The sequence below is a fragment of the Drosophila suzukii genome, chromosome 2R (assembly GCF_043229965.1).
Source record: "Drosophila suzukii chromosome 2R, CBGP_Dsuzu_IsoJpt1.0, whole genome shotgun sequence".
NCBI lineage: Eukaryota > Metazoa > Arthropoda > Insecta > Diptera > Drosophilidae > Drosophila > Drosophila suzukii.
This window is the reverse complement of record NC_092081.1, coordinates 8,458,358-8,472,820: the sequence shown is the minus strand read 5'-3', so window position 1 is coordinate 8,472,820 and position 14,463 is coordinate 8,458,358. Positions and strand designations below refer to the sequence as shown.

The following is a 14,463-nucleotide window of genomic DNA, read 5'->3' as shown; positions in this document are numbered from 1 at the left end:
AAAAGCTAACATAGACAACTCATCGCTTACGTTATATAGAGCACAAAGAAGGTACGGCTTAAACGAAATTAGACATTGGCAAATGGAAAGTGGAAATGACTCGCAACGCAGTGCGGCATTGGAAAGGTTTGACCTCGAATCGTAATCGTTTTATGTATACCGGAGCACAGAACAAGAGCAATAGAGTTTAAGGAGATACCAACTAATCGTAATCGTAGTAACACACAATAACCTGGGCTTGGAGCCCGGCCGCCTAGTTGGACTGCTGCTGCTGCTGGCCCTGCTGCTGCTGCGGCGGCTGTCCCTGACTGAAGTAGGGAGCGGTGTTCGGCGTGAGCAGCGTGTGACAGATATCACAGACTCGGGTCACTCGCTTCCGGGGTCCCGATGGCACCGTTTTCGTTAGACACTTATCGCAGTAGATGTGGCCGCAGTGCCGGCAATGGATCTTGCGCACCATGACCGTGAAGTAGGCGTTGCACGTGGGGCAGTTGTTCACGTCATCGTCATCCTGCCAGCGCACCTCCGTATCGGCATGCCGCAGCTCCTCCAACGACATCTGTGGCATAACAACAGAACAAATTGTAAATATTTAAGTGAATAAACCATATTTTTATATCACACTCACCTGAAGAGTTTGAGATAGTTTGACGAAATCCTTCTGAACTGTCTCCATTGTAGACAGCTCCTCCTGTAGTGTTTTTATCTTCGTCTTGTAGTCCGCGTTTGTCTTGGCGTACTTCTCCTGTAAAATGCTATATTTGGTGGCAAGCATACTTTGATAACTGCAAGTTTTGACTTACATTGGCCTCTTGCAGTTCAATGATCTCCACGCGACACTCGGAAAGCTGCTTATTGAGCTCAGCCTCTTTGCGCTCGAGTTGGGTTTTGGCCGTCTCGTACGCCTGCACCGTGACCAAGTGCTCCGTCACCCGGTCCCTGGAAATGCAGTTCGAACATGAGACACAGTTTACACTCTACTCAACAGAGGCGGGTACTTACTGCAGTGACTTAATATCTAGTTGCATCTTGCGCTTGTAGGCCCGCCGATCGTTGTTGGCCTCCTCCAGCTGGGCCCGCAAGATCTGAATCTCATCCTCAGTGCTGGTGCACTTTTGGCGCTCGTACTCGCTGCTGACTCGTGCCTGGATCAGCTCGCTTTGCTGCCGCAGCATCAGCTCCTGGAGCTCGACGACCGTGTTTGGCAGGTTGATATACTGGTTGTCAATCTCTTGGGACGTAGCCAAATAGCGCCCAGACAGGAAGTCGTTGTCGGCCTGCAACGTCTCCAACTGCTTGTTGACCCGCTCCCGGTCGTCGGTGACTCGCTGGATCTGCTTTATGACCTCGTCCTTGGTCTCGAGAAACTTTTGCTGCATGTCCAGTAGACGCTGCTCGTTGGTTTTGGTCTGGTCGCGCAGACTTTGTACTTCGCTTTTGTGGGCCTCTCGCTTCTCCTGCCACTGGTCCTCCAGATCCTTGCGCAGCGCCGCCTCCTTGGCCAGGGTCTCCCGAGATTCCACCAGCTGCTTTTGCAGCAAGTCCACCTGCTTCTGTTGCTTGTTTATGTGTGCATTGAGCTCATCTGTCTTCTTCTCTGCCGAGCTGCAGGACTCACAGTGGCTCTCAGCCACATCCATGGACGTGGACTTGTGCAGGGCGGATTCTTCGGTCGCCGACTTGGCCTGCAGTTGCTCGTCCTGTTCTCGCAGCTTCACCTTCAGGGCCTTCATCTCTTCCTGCAGCTGCTCAACGATGGAGTGCATCATCTCCACCTCCTCGGAAGCCTGTAAACAGATAGTTTCTTAGACCAGTGCAAGATCAGTGTCGGAAACTTACGAATTGCTTGCCATTGCCTTTGCTCGATGCCCGGGTGTCCTCCTCCTGCTGAAAGCTGCTGTTGAGCGAGTCAGTGCCCAGTTTGCGCACGGAGCCCAGCGTCTTCTTGACCTGATTCAGGACCTGTGGCGCAATGCCGCCAGATGACTCCGCCTGAGGTGGATGTTGATGAGCCTGCGTATGCGTTTGCTGGTACTTGGCAAGCTCAAGCTTGAGGTGCTCCAGCTCGCCTTTGTAGTGGGCGGACTCCTCGATGGTGTCCTGCACCAGCTGCTGCAGCGAGGAGATCTCCTCCTGGGCCTTGATGTCCTTCATCTGCAACTCGTTCTGGGACTTGAGGTCCGCCACCACGCACTTGGTCTTCAGCTCGTCCAGCTCCGCCTGCAGCTGGCGGCGCTCCAGCTGGCTCTGGCTGACCTCCGCCTCCTTCTGCATGTAGAGCTCCCGCATCTTGGCCCGCTGCGTGTTGAACTCGTTCTGCATTTTGCGCATCTCATTCTGCAGGTGACTAAATTTATGCTGGCTGGTCGCGTCATCCTCGCCTGCCGATGGAGTTTTCGGTTAGTTTCCGGGAGTCCTGGCACCCTGTGCGGCTGTCTTACCATTGGCCAGGTCCGTGGGTTCTCTGGCCTCCGTCCTGGTCTCGTTTTCTTCCATGTTCTATGTTGATGGCCAATTTAATAGTTTATATGTACATATGTAAGCGCAGCAATTAGAACACTTTCGCGCGCTTTACAACACTGGTTTCCATACTCGAACGGAAATATCGATAGTCAGTGCCCACACCATCAGGTGATTGGCGCGAAAAAACAATTTTTAAATTAAAAATATTTCATTTCCGGTTCTTTTTTGAACAAGAGTCTAACACCGACCTGTAGTCATTTTTAATTTACTATCTTTAAACCTCAAACCTATAACACATCTCATTAAAAGGAATCGATAACCAATGTATATAAATAAAATAATAATTTTTTAAAAACATTTCTTGGGCTTAATGCATTCGTTTTCATTTGCTTTTTTAATATACCAAATAAATTAAATATTTTTTCTGCACAGAGTTTTTTAACATTCAAAGGTTATTTAATAAAGCAGTGAGTTCGAGTTAAGCTTACCAGTAATAAAAAAAATATGTTTTAAAATTATGTGTTTTAATTTAAGATCTGTAAACCATTTAAATTTAAAGAATTCAATTTAAAATTTAAATAATGCAGATATCATCACCCGCATTTAAATAAAATGACAAAAGCGTGATTAATTGGAGAAAGCGAATTGAAAACAAAATATAAACAAATATATACTCATTTTCTTGGTCCAACCAAAATATATAAAACAAATAAATAAAAGAAAACATTTAAATATTGCCTCAAAGATCAGTCCAAATAATTGCACTTAAAAAGAGATAAAACCATACGCATCCCCCAAATACTATACATGCTCGTATAATATATTCATCTTAGTTGATCAGAAGATCTTCTCTATTATTTAAGTATTTCCTAGAAAGTGCTTCACCATTTGTGTGTAAGCCAAAAGACAAAATCTATTAGGCACAGCTCTATGAAAAAATAAATGACTGCCGGACATGAATGACTAATACCGTCCGTTGACTTGATTTTATGCAAATTATTAAGCGCCAGAAAGCGAGAAAATGCTTAATACTGATATTTATGCGAGGTAAAAGCCTAATTCATTAGTGCCATCCAGAAGAGAATGACAAAACATATTTATAAATAACAACATAAAATATGATAAGAGAACTGCGAGTTAACCAGAACAGAACTCGATTTATGAAGCTCGGCTGCTAATGAACGTCAACAATACATAATTATAAAATTATCAGCTTGTGCGCTGAGATCAGTTGGGGTTTCTTGGTGGACCCGTGAGCTCATGACCGGCGATGTCGTCATAGTCGGCAGCCAGAGATTCGTGGCTGATACAAACACATATACGAATACTATACCATCCCAGCGACAGCGACAACAGCACCGATGCTGGCCAAAATATTTTGCTTCAGTTCTGTTCAGTTCGCATTGGATTCATGAACGAGGCGGTCGGAAACGGGAGGAAAAAACAGCCAGAGCATCGGGAAAACACGCGGAGAAATAAATACGAGGCGCCGTGGAATCGCGACGGCAGTTCTACTTATAAACTTAAAAATAATACAAATATATAAGTACAATCTCGTATATATGTGAGCGGAACTCAAGTAATGACGATAAAGTGCCCAATATTTTGAGTTTTTGCGGTCCAGCCAGTGAAGAAAAAGGTTCCAACAAAAGAGTTCCTAAAATATTCCAAGTTTTATCAAGCTATCCCTGTAAAATCTTCGACCATGTCGCAAGGGCAAAGCGTAACGCCCATACCCAGTACTCCACCGCCAGGACCTCGAAGGGCCAACCGACCGCCAAGGATCAATATCCACAACCTGACCAGCGGATCGGCAATGAGCCAGGCATCGATGCCACCCAGTGCCCAGCCGCCCTACACAGCTCAGACGAACTTCACGGGCAATGGAACACAGGGACCCTACTGGCCGCCCATGGCCAATCCCTTCGGATCCGGAAACTTCATGACCAAGGGCTACGAGGGCTTTCTCGACCTCACCAAGTCGGGCATGAGCTTCGGCGAGAAGTTCACCTTTGGGATGTATAACAAGCTGAGCAACTGGTCACGCCGGTGGTTCACCCACATCTTCCTGCTCCTGATCCTGGCACTATACAATGCGGGCGGAGCTTTGCTCTTCATGTACATTGAAAGTGAGTTTCAGGAGATTCTATCTCCATAGACCAATCTCCTTATCGACTTTAGTTCAGACGCAGATAAGGTGTATCTTTAGCTTTCCTCTAGAGTCAAATCAATTTCATTACGGTTAAAGACATCCGGACTTGCAGAAGTGCACCGACTTTGTTTGCTTATCAAGCTCTTTGGCAATTGTTTGGAAAGTAGTAAACAGTTCAGTTCCCAGCCATTCAAATAAATACACCTGCCGAATGTGTGCGCTGTATTGTAATCGTAAAAACAAGCCCCATCAATTTGGCAGACTGATTCAGTATCCAAGTCCATGGAACACTCGAATCCCAATGGGTACACATATGTGTCTGTATGAATCACAGCTGCTAGGGGATTAATGTGTCGTATAAACAACCAAGACGTCGAGTTCCAGATGATTAACGGGCGGATGGAGGAGTCCCGTCCTAGAGGCTTCATTGTAATAAAGAACTTCTAAAGAGTGATGATGATTTGCTGCTGAGTAGCATTCGAAAATCAAAATCTCCTTGATTTATTGCAGTGTTGAATATAAGACTCTGTGGATCTGGCAACTTTCCCAGTCCGATTTCACTTACTTATTTAAACCAACCTTGACCCAAACCAAACCCTCTTCAACTCCTTCCACTTCCAATCTAACTTGTTTAAGACCACTTTGAACCAACCCAACCTCCTGCAGACATTCAAGAAGATCTGAATGACATGGAACTGCAGGAAAAGCAGAAGAAATTCTTTGGCGACATGAGAGAGATGATCAAAGATCCACAAACAAGCGGGGTAAGATATTATCTAATATAAAGTATCTCCAAGATAATCTATCATCTTGTTGTAATTTCAGCTATTGAATACACAAATCGATGGTAGGGTGCTGGGTGTATTTAACGAATATCCTTCGGTGGTCGAGTCGCTAATGCGACAACTAATGCTTGATAAGAAGTCGAATGTATGGACCTTCTGGGACGCCATGGTCTATGCTGCCACCATATACACGACCATAGGTGAGTGGAACTACAAAGATCCTTCTAGGTGAACTTTCGTAACATTCAAGAGTGTTGGAAGTGCAGAAACGCCCACGCCGATAAGATATATAAGTTTGCTTGGGACGCAAGATGGTCTATTTATGTTTATTCTTCTTCATTATTAAGCCAACGAAATATGTGACACAAAAGATAGAAATAGTTTCGAATATTTTTGCGATCGTCGACATTTGCGAGATAAAAAAATTGTGTCTCTTCTTGTGCAGACAAAGTTATGAGATCTCTCAAGAGGCTGTGAAATTCTTTGGAATACTGTCACTCCTCACAATTGGGACTTATAAATAACACACGAAACACTCTTTTACCTTATAAACGAATTTCCCCGAATATTCACTTTACACATTCTTAATCAAATTTGTTTTTAATTTCACTTTTAATTTGCACAAAGACTTTTCCCGCTCATAAACATGCCATGAAAATGGAAATGAGTTCAACCGAACAAATCTGTGTTACGAGTGATGATTGTGCTTTGGAAACTTATGTTTCAAATTCATTGTATGGTTAATTAATGATTTGATGGCCCTTTAATTCGATTGACTTGTTTTTTGGATTTGTCGAGAAGTTTATCTGTTGCCTGACGACATGTTTTACTTTAAGTAAGATAAATGGGAAAATTAAAAACATATTTCTTAGTAAATAAATTCTTTTCTTTCGTCGCCACTTTTGACAAGTTTCCAAGTGAGGAAAATTAAAAAATTCAAATAAATCTACAAGTGTGGAAGTGGAAAACTTTGCACCCACATGAACAAAAAAGCAATTAACACAAATTGCCAAGTTATTGCCACAATGCGACGAGAAAATTTTCCTGCTTAAACGTTTGCCTTGTAAACAGAATTGCAAAGTGAGTGCATTCAGTATAATCAACTTGTCAAAATTGGCACAAGTATAAACAAAACATAGGCCTATAGAGCACATCTAGATGTACCTTTATGATCTGATACTCAATTTAAAATAGAGTCTTTATAAATGGTCTACGATTGCTCATGTTCATGACTCACTTGAGAATCAATGCTCACTACATATAGTATTTACTTATTTTTAGGGATATGCCAATATGTCACTAAAACATTACCCACGACATAGTGAAATATTCAAATAATTTGTCTCCTGAATGGCTTATAACATTTTTGGAAAGGTCTAATAAATTATCTCTTGAGTGAGTAATAAAACGTCAGAATTTTACAATAAAGTCTTATTGATTTGTGCGAGTAAACACCAAATCGAACAGTTGAATAAACCGGAAAGCACTTTATAATACTCAAGCAGAAGCAATTTTTGTTAGCCGTCATAAAACTGTTGCTAGTGCGATTAAAAAAATGCTTAGTATAATTATATTCTATGGGCTATTGGAGGCAAAGTCCGGCTATTTTATAAAATGGTGCATGCCCAAATGGAAAACAAATCTCGAAGGCAATTCGGAAATGTTGAATGAAATTGCGAAGAATAAACAAACACAGAATCGCAGTGAAATTCCATAAAAGCGAATCCGATCCGTCATCAACGTTTCAGAGGAGAAAGGGATGGAAACTGGACCATCCGACAGTTCGGGGTGAAGATTTAAGGGGGTTCCGGAAAGTATCTGATGAAAATTTAACAAAACATTTAATTTATGTGAAATTTCGAAGTGGAGAAATGCTCTATTATGGCAACTATGACGTCAGTGGGGTTCAAGATAAAATACGAGAAGCCAAAAAAAAAGTATTTACAATTTTTGGCACATATAATTCCAATATATTTCGTGGCGTTTTTGAGAACAGCTGCAAATTAAACAAATTATATGCACGAATCGAACAGCGGAAGGAAACCCCCATACCAAACAATATTGGGGATTTTAAACAAACCTCGCAGAAATTCATAAAATTTCAAGGGAACTCGGATGAGTGTGATGCTTACATAAATCTGATACTTTATAATTCCCTAAAACCTAATCGGTAGTGCTTCGAACTTCCGTTAGTCATTCGTTTCTCACACGAATTCGCTCTAATCATTAGAGAGGCTATTAATTATTTCTTTTTCTGAAGGTGCCATCAGTGTTTCTAACACAAAAGAGAATTTAGAATAAATCAAAACGAAAAAAATCAAAAATTCCAGTTTAGGAATTGTTTAAATCTTATCTTATTCTACTAAATGAACGAGCTGAAAGTCTCTTACAACCAATTTTATGTATGGCTTCCTCAGGCCAAGAAATTTCAACACTTACGTACGTGTGCCGTATTGTCTTTTTTGGCGATATCTTTTTAATACACGAAAAATTCGTGACATCATATTATTAATTGCTTTTTGAACGGTTGAAGCAAAGTTATGATTCAAACCTTCGAACGCCTTTTTAGTAAAGCGGCGATAAAAACCGCTTTCCTTGAAGACTTTAATATTTCTTCGGTATTCTGGTTTAACAATTACTTTAACTTCATACTTGTAAGAAAAAAGGAATACAAATAGGGAGAGATACCATTTAGACTTCAAGTTAAACATGAGTATACATTTTTAGGAAATTTATTTTAGTAGCATTTAAGGTAAAATATTCGATTTGATGGTCAGCGAATAATACCCAAATGAGGCTTTGCTTACAAACTATTTGGATCTGTACAAAATGTGAATTGTACATTTCTTTAAATGTTTTAGTGCGGGTCAGATATTGAAAACTACCATCTACCGCGACCACCTCCTCCGCCGCCGCCGCCTCCTCGTCCTCTGTTGAAACCACCACCACCGCCTCCGCGGTTTCCTCCTCTGAATCCGCCACCACCTCGTCCGCCTCCGCCCCCTCGACCACCTGTTGGGAATAAAAGTTAGTCTCTTTTTGGTAAACATTAATTTTAAAATATTACCTCCTCCGCGACCAAAACCACCTCCACCTCCACCGCGACCACCGCCGCCGCCTCCTCCGCCGAAGGCTTTCTTCGCTCCTTTTGGTTGTGGAGGCTTTGGCAGAAATCTTGCAATCGGTAATAACTTTGCAGGGTCGATGTACAATGTCTGATTTGGTTTGAAACTGTTGGCATAGACGTTGTCCGACAGTTTGATGGACACGCTGTAATCTCGAACTGTTCCAAAGATTTCGTCAATTTTGCCCACTTGTTCCTTGTTTTCGAGGAAGATTGGCGCGTTGAAATATGGAACATCCTGAATACCAACTTTGCACACAAGGTCGTTTTGGCACGAGTAGACGAAGTCACCCAAAGGTATAACTCTCTCCGGGGGTCCTAAAATTAAAGAAAAACTATTTAAGTAATTGTGGAAGACTAGGAAAACTTGGCAAATTGCCTGAAAGTGGGATGGTGGATATTTTAGAAGACACTTCCAGACGGTGTTTTCTTAATATAAACCACTGATTTTCTCTAAAGAATCATGAACATATAGGTATACCATAGTTTTCATGGGAATGTTCGAAGAAATATAAGTAAACAACGTGGTTTTTCTTTGGTCCATTAAAAGTTGTATTAACCAAAGAGGTAAATGTGACGTTGCTATCTTTGTTTTACTCTTTTGTTGGGGAGGTCTTTGGATATTTGGGTAATGCCATCAACATACCATTATCAAAGGCTCCACGGCCGCCTCCACGTCCACCGCCTCCTCCTCTTCCGAATCCGCCACCGCCTCCTCCTCTACCAAATCCTCCGCCGCCACCGCCTCCGTTTGATCTGAAGCCGCCGCCGCCTCCTCCACGTCCTCCGCCGCCGCCGCCACCACCGAATCCTCTTCCGCCGCCGCCACGAGGTTTACCGAATCCCATTTTCAGATATTAAATTATAAATATTGAACACAAAACACGTGCGCGTTCGATCAACCAAAATATTTAGAGACGGACGAAATTTGAATTTCGAAATCGATACATCGATTACTGCAGCCATGTGTTTCGGTATATACTAGATGTCTTCTTTGGTATTTTGATGGTCACACTTGACTAAAGTGGCGGAATTTTTAAAATATCTACCCCAAATTGCAAATATTACATTTTTAACTCTAGCAACGTAAAATATAATTTTGAACGATTCTTTACGTTTTATCATGCTTATCTGCATTTCACTTTTAAAGCAGAGTATGTTTTTGCCTTTTAGAAACGTTGTTAATTTACATAACCGACATGTCAATGTTATGTAAAATACGTGATCGTGTAAGATATTTGTATAATAATTTTAATATATTTTTGAATAATTGACATCTGTGATTATTTTAAAAAACCGTTTTTATTTAATTCAACACGTTTCTAAAATGAATCTGATAAATTAAATTTGTATACTCCTACAAGATGATCACTGTATGTCATCTTAAGCTGTTTAAGGTCATGTTATTAATGAGGCCATGTTTTGGGGTGAATAAAAATTAGAATATAAAAAAGCTATTGATAAATTGTTTAGATTTCAGTAATCTAAAAAGGCACTCGTTGCAATTATACATATACAAAATTCCTATTACTCATTTAGAATATGTTGAACAACCACAATAAGAGAGAGAATCTCGCACATCATCGGATGCATTAGATATAGGAGATACTTTCTGACATAGCTATGGCCGAACAGCTGTTGGGATATCTACCAAAAATATAGACAACCGAAATTGAAAATTTTAATTTTCTCCACACTCTCAGCAGTTTGGTGCCAGCCGTGGGCGAGTCTGCTAAATCTATTAAATCGCGTTGAGCGCTACGTGCTCTACTCCATAGAAAAAGATACAGAATTTCTTATAAGCAAATGAAATTTTCAAATACATAAATATAATAGGGAACTAATAGGAAAAGTGCCATACTTTAAAATTAAACCAAGTGCATAAGAAAACAAAATACGATACTGCAATCGAAAGTGATATAATTTCCCAGAGGCATATTTTCATATGTGGAATATGAACGTCTCGTTGGGCAGTTAAAAATAGAATGCTAGAGCATGAGCACGAGCACAAAGATAGATCGCGAAAGTAGCACACGGCAGCGTCTGGAGGGGATGGAGCAGCCTGTGGACGCCAGACAGCAGCAGCGTCATCGGAGACGTCTGGGACGCAGCCACCGGGAGCCGACGCCAGTGACGGTGGAGTTGCTCCTTCAGGACGACGCCAGTCCGGAGACATCCCCTCCAGATCCCTCGCCCCAGATGGTGCGCATGCAAATTAGACCCCCCGGCACTTTGTCCGCCCACGAGAGTAAGATCCTGCGGAAGCGGGACAAGAGCTTTGCTAGCTCCTCGGCACGCAGTCAATCGCAGCCCAGGGAGGCGGAAAAACTGAGCAGTCCGGATGCCAACCATCTCATCAAGCATCGCAGCCTTTCCTCGCCGCGCCACAAAGAGGAGTCTAGCGAGAGCGAGCTGACCACCGGTAGCAGCAGCCGCCGTCCTCTGCCCACCTCTAATCCCGGCCAGACGCAGGACACCCTTAGCCGGCTGGAGCAGAATCTGCAGCGCTTCGAGGATGAACGCCGGCGTTTCGATGCCGAGAAGCGTCTCTTTGAGCGAGAGAAGCGGGAGCACAAGATGCGGCATCGCCAGCAGCTGGACAACGAGGAGCGGAAGCGTCTTCTCCAGAGCTACCGCAAGCTCAGCGATCGCATCCAGCTGCCGCAGGATGAGGAGGAGCGACGGCGGCTCATCCATAGCCTGCGGCTGCAGCGGCACGAGGCGCCCAAGACTCGTGGTCGCAATAGAAGCAGCGGCTATGACGAGTCCTCCACCCAGTTCAGCTCCTCCGATGCGGAGGCAGTGGAGGAGATTCATCAGAGGCCACGGGCACCAAAGATTCCACAGGGCTTTGTGGCTGCTCCCATTCGCGGAGCACCACCACCACCACCAACGCAAATGGTGACTCCAAAACCTCCAGAAAGACTTTCCGTGAGTCGCAACAACTCCCTGTCGCCTGTGCGGCCCCAGCGACGTTCCAAGACCCCAGAGCAGCGGGAGCAGATTAGCCGGAAACACGAGTACGTGGAGGTGGGCGAATCCAGGAACGAAGAGGTAAAGCCCAGGATCTCGGAGGCGGAACAGCAGTCGGAGCTGATGCAAAAGTACAAGGAGGCTGCGGAGCGGGCGGCCAAGGCGGAGGCTGCCCTGGCGGAGCAGATCCTCTCGGCGGAGGGAGTGCGTCGCAGTCACAGTTTGAGGTTGGCCGACAAGGAGGAGAAGCCTCCAAAGCGCAGTTCCAGCTTGGAGCGACCGCTGGTGGCCAAGCGATCGGGAAGCGTGGAGAGGAAAGCCCAGGAGCCCCAAGTCACGGAAGAAGTTGTTCTTCATGAGCAAGAACCAGAAGAACAAGGACCAGAACTGGCTGGTGAACTCCCCTTGTTACCAGAAGAATTCAAACCAAAAACCGAACCAAAGGTAACCTTCCTGCAGCGCCTCAAAAACCTGTTCCGGCGAAAAAAGAAGGTTGAAAGTGAGGATGTCACAGATTTGTCCAAGGAACCTCAGCCGGAGAAGTTGGCGTCCAGGGCCTTTTTATACCACCTCCAACTGGAGGCCCGTCATGAATGGAAACGCCTCAAGCTGGACTACCCACAGAGGATGGAGGAACTGCGTCAGCTGCGCAACAAGTGCGTGGCCCACCTCATCTGCCTGGCCATGCTCTTGGGTTTCGGAGGCCTCATATTCAGATACACAGAGGGAGCCGCGGAAAACATATACAAGTGCGAGGTGCGCAAGGTCAAGCGGGATTTCATCGACAAACTGTGGGATGTCAGTCACAACATGAGGTAGGAACCCATACGGATTGGCAGGCCAGTAAGTGATCCATTTGTATCTTTGCCAGAGAGGAAGACTGGAAGTCTCTGGCGCGTCACAAGCTGCGCACATTTGAGGATGAACTCAATAACCTGGCCGAGTTGGGGTTGCGACGTTTTCCGGGCCAAAAGTCATGGAACTTTGTCAATTGCTTTATCTTCTGTTGGACCGTAATCACAACCATAGGTAAAAGATCTAAGGGAATGGAATTTTTGTTGGATATTCCTTGAATGGCATAATAACCTAAGCCATAAAGTGGTCTTTAAGGTTTTACAGTATGTTTGTTGAGTGGAATATGTTTCTGTTTCTGTTGTCAAAAAGATATATCTTTACCAAACTTGGCGAAACCTAATCAATTTTCAAGAAAGTTACATTGAGAATAGATTGTATCATTTGTTTTTACTTTTTTAACTTATTATGTGAAAGGTACTTTTAATACTTAATTTTTGGCTTGGGAAATTATAGACCTTACTTCTTTTAAGATCTGGTCTAATACTATTTGCTAATACTATTGATTTCTTATATTAAAATCATTACCATCTTAATATGTTGGTTGCGGACGTTAATGTAGCTCCTTAAAAGATAGTGGTATATTTCCAATTAGGATATTAGTTATAACTAACTTAGTTGTATTATGAACTTACGAAATCCTCTTTAAAAACCCATCTTTCTTCTTGTGCTCCCCAGGTTACGGCCACATCACACCAAAGACGGACTGGGGCCGAGCACTGACCATCGTCTACGCCATCATCGGCATCCCCATGTTCCTGATCGTGTTGGCCGATCTGGGCAAGGTGTTCACGCGCTGCGTCAAGTTCCTGTGGGCGTATGTGCGGCGTGTGTACTACACCCGCTCCTGTCGCCGGATACGGAAGCAGCAGCAGATCCGTGACGCAATGACCGGCTTCAACACGGTCTACGACATGGCCATCCGGCGGCCGAGCATGTTCTTTGGCAAGTCCAGTGTGGAGAATGACGAGGAGTCGCAGGCGGATGCCGAGGCAGCCCGATCACTGAACACCTCGCACCCAGAGACGCCCACATCGCCGTATCCGGAGACCTTCGAGGTGGACGACGAGTTCAATCTGCCCGTGTCGGTGGCCACGCTCCTGCTCATCTCGTACATCCTGCTGGGCGCCTTTGGCTTTAAGCTGATGGAGCCGGGTTGGCAATACCTGGACTGCTTCTACTACGTCTTCATCTCGATGTCCACCATCGGATTTGGCGACCTTGTGCCCGGCAACCCGTTCCTCGTGATGGTCAGCATGATCTACCTGATCTTCGGCCTGGCCCTGACCTCCATGTTCATCAACGTGGTGCAGATCAAGCTGAGCGATCACTTCAAGCGGGCCAGTGCCAAGGTGGGTGCCACCATTGGCATGAATATGGCCAGTGAGTTTGGCGACGAGAACGGCTCGCAGGTGAAGACTCCCTCGGAGATGGCCTCGGTGCACGGTTCGCGGCTAGACAGGATCGAGGAGGATGGCCAGGAGGGCTCTCTGCCCCCGCTGACCTCCATCCTGCGAACAGCTCGTCCTCTGTCGCCAGTGGATGGCAATGGAAGTGCACTTGGGGATGGAGAAGGGGATGTCAGTCCACCACCCCTGCTGCCCAGACGTCAGGTTTCCGTGGATCCCCAGCCGCCGGCGGAGGGGGAGGGCAAAAAGAAGAAGAAGCACAGGTTCTTCTAGAGATCTTGGCAAAGACTCTTTGAAAGAGACTCCCCATAGAGCCAAACTGACAACGCTAACTAGTAAGGAACCTCATAAATGACAAGGCAATTTCAATCGAATTTACCAGAACGCTGTTCTGAGACAAAATCTTTTTCTTTTGTTATTTAATTTTACCTATCATCATCTTAGGCTAAGACTAATGTTAATGAAATAAAACACGCGATTTGACAACGCAATTTAATCAATTTTCTTTATGGCGGAATAGGGAGAACAGGGGAGGTTATTAGTTTTGAGATTAAAATCTAAAGGATTTAAAGATTTAATTGAAATTAGTCTGTGCTTTGCCTATTTCATGGAATCATTTCATGATATGAGCAATATCGTATGTGCATAAATATCATTGCATTTTATAACAACTGAATGTTTACTATGGGTTCAACACTCTCTATA

The 14,463-nt window shown here is 44.3% G+C and overlaps 3 protein-coding genes across 5 annotated transcripts; 1 reads left to right on the top strand and 2 right to left on the bottom strand.

Annotated features, from left to right (window-relative positions):
* Nucleotides 1–204: 204 nt before the first annotated feature.
* Rbpn-5 (Rab GTPase-binding effector protein rabaptin-5) lies at nt 205–2,597 on the bottom strand. Its single transcript, XM_017073410.4, has 6 exons — nt 2,442–2,597; nt 1,840–2,381; nt 1,003–1,787; nt 804–939; nt 629–745; nt 205–559 (listed from the first exon to the last, which is right to left on the bottom strand). Exons 1-6 carry the CDS (start codon nt 2,494–2,496, stop codon nt 254–256), a joined length of 1,941 nt encoding a protein of 646 aa, XP_016928899.3. The 5' UTR covers nt 2,497–2,597; the 3' UTR covers nt 205–253.
* A 1,259-nt stretch (nt 2,598–3,856) lies between these two features.
* LOC108010163 (potassium channel subfamily K member 18) lies at nt 3,857–14,249 on the top strand. 3 transcript variants are annotated; one of them, XM_017075003.3, is made up of 4 exons: nt 3,857–4,592; nt 5,282–5,379; nt 5,441–5,600; nt 13,028–14,249. In XM_017075003.3, the coding sequence occupies exons 1-4, from the start codon at nt 4,169–4,171 to the stop codon at nt 14,029–14,031; spliced, it is 1,686 nt and encodes a 561-aa protein (XP_016930492.3). In that variant the 5' UTR covers nt 3,857–4,168; the 3' UTR covers nt 14,032–14,249. The 3 variants fall into 3 exon arrangements, with proteins under 3 accessions (XP_016930492.3, XP_036669308.3, XP_016930491.3); XM_036813413.3 differs by having other exon boundaries at nt 5,252–5,379; XM_017075002.4 differs by lacking the exons at nt 3,857–4,592; nt 5,282–5,379; nt 5,441–5,600 and adding exons at nt 10,303–12,312; nt 12,369–12,526.
* On the bottom strand, nt 8,117–9,404 carry Gar1 (Gar1 ribonucleoprotein). The gene is made up of 3 exons (XM_017071885.4): nt 9,171–9,404; nt 8,468–8,842; nt 8,117–8,412 (listed from the first exon to the last, which is right to left on the bottom strand). Exons 1-3 carry the CDS (start codon nt 9,370–9,372, stop codon nt 8,282–8,284), a joined length of 708 nt encoding a protein of 235 aa, XP_016927374.4. The 5' UTR covers nt 9,373–9,404; the 3' UTR covers nt 8,117–8,281.
* Nucleotides 14,250–14,463: the final 214 nt, after the last annotated feature.

Excerpts from the sequence above, each read along its gene's own strand:
- Gar1 (XM_017071885.4), bottom strand. The coding sequence starts at position 9,372 with ATGGGATTCGGTAAACCTCGTGGCGGCGGCGGAAGAGGATTCGGTGGT. Across the intron at positions 8,843-9,170 it reads CCGTGGAGCCTTTGATAATG|GACCCCCGGAGAGAGTTATA; the intron begins GTATGTTGATGG and ends CTTTAATTTTAG. Across the intron at positions 8,413-8,467 it reads TGGTTTTGGTCGCGGAGGAG|GTGGTCGAGGGGGCGGAGGC; the intron begins GTAATATTTTAA and ends TATTCCCAACAG.
- Rbpn-5 (XM_017073410.4), bottom strand. The coding sequence starts at position 2,496 with ATGGAAGAAAACGAGACCAGGACGGAGGCCAGAGAACCCACGGACCTG. Across the intron at positions 2,382-2,441 it reads ACCCACGGACCTGGCCAATG|GCGAGGATGACGCGACCAGC; the intron begins GTAAGACAGCCG and ends CTCCATCGGCAG. Across the intron at positions 560-628 it reads AACTATCTCAAACTCTTCAG|ATGTCGTTGGAGGAGCTGCG; the intron begins GTGAGTGTGATA and ends GTTATGCCACAG.
- LOC108010163 (XM_017075002.4), top strand. The coding sequence starts at position 10,520 with ATGAGCACGAGCACAAAGATAGATCGCGAAAGTAGCACACGGCAGCGT. Across the intron at positions 12,313-12,368 it reads GATGTCAGTCACAACATGAG|AGAGGAAGACTGGAAGTCTC; the intron begins GTAGGAACCCAT and ends TATCTTTGCCAG. Across the intron at positions 12,527-13,027 it reads GACCGTAATCACAACCATAG|GTTACGGCCACATCACACCA; the intron begins GTAAAAGATCTA and ends TGTGCTCCCCAG.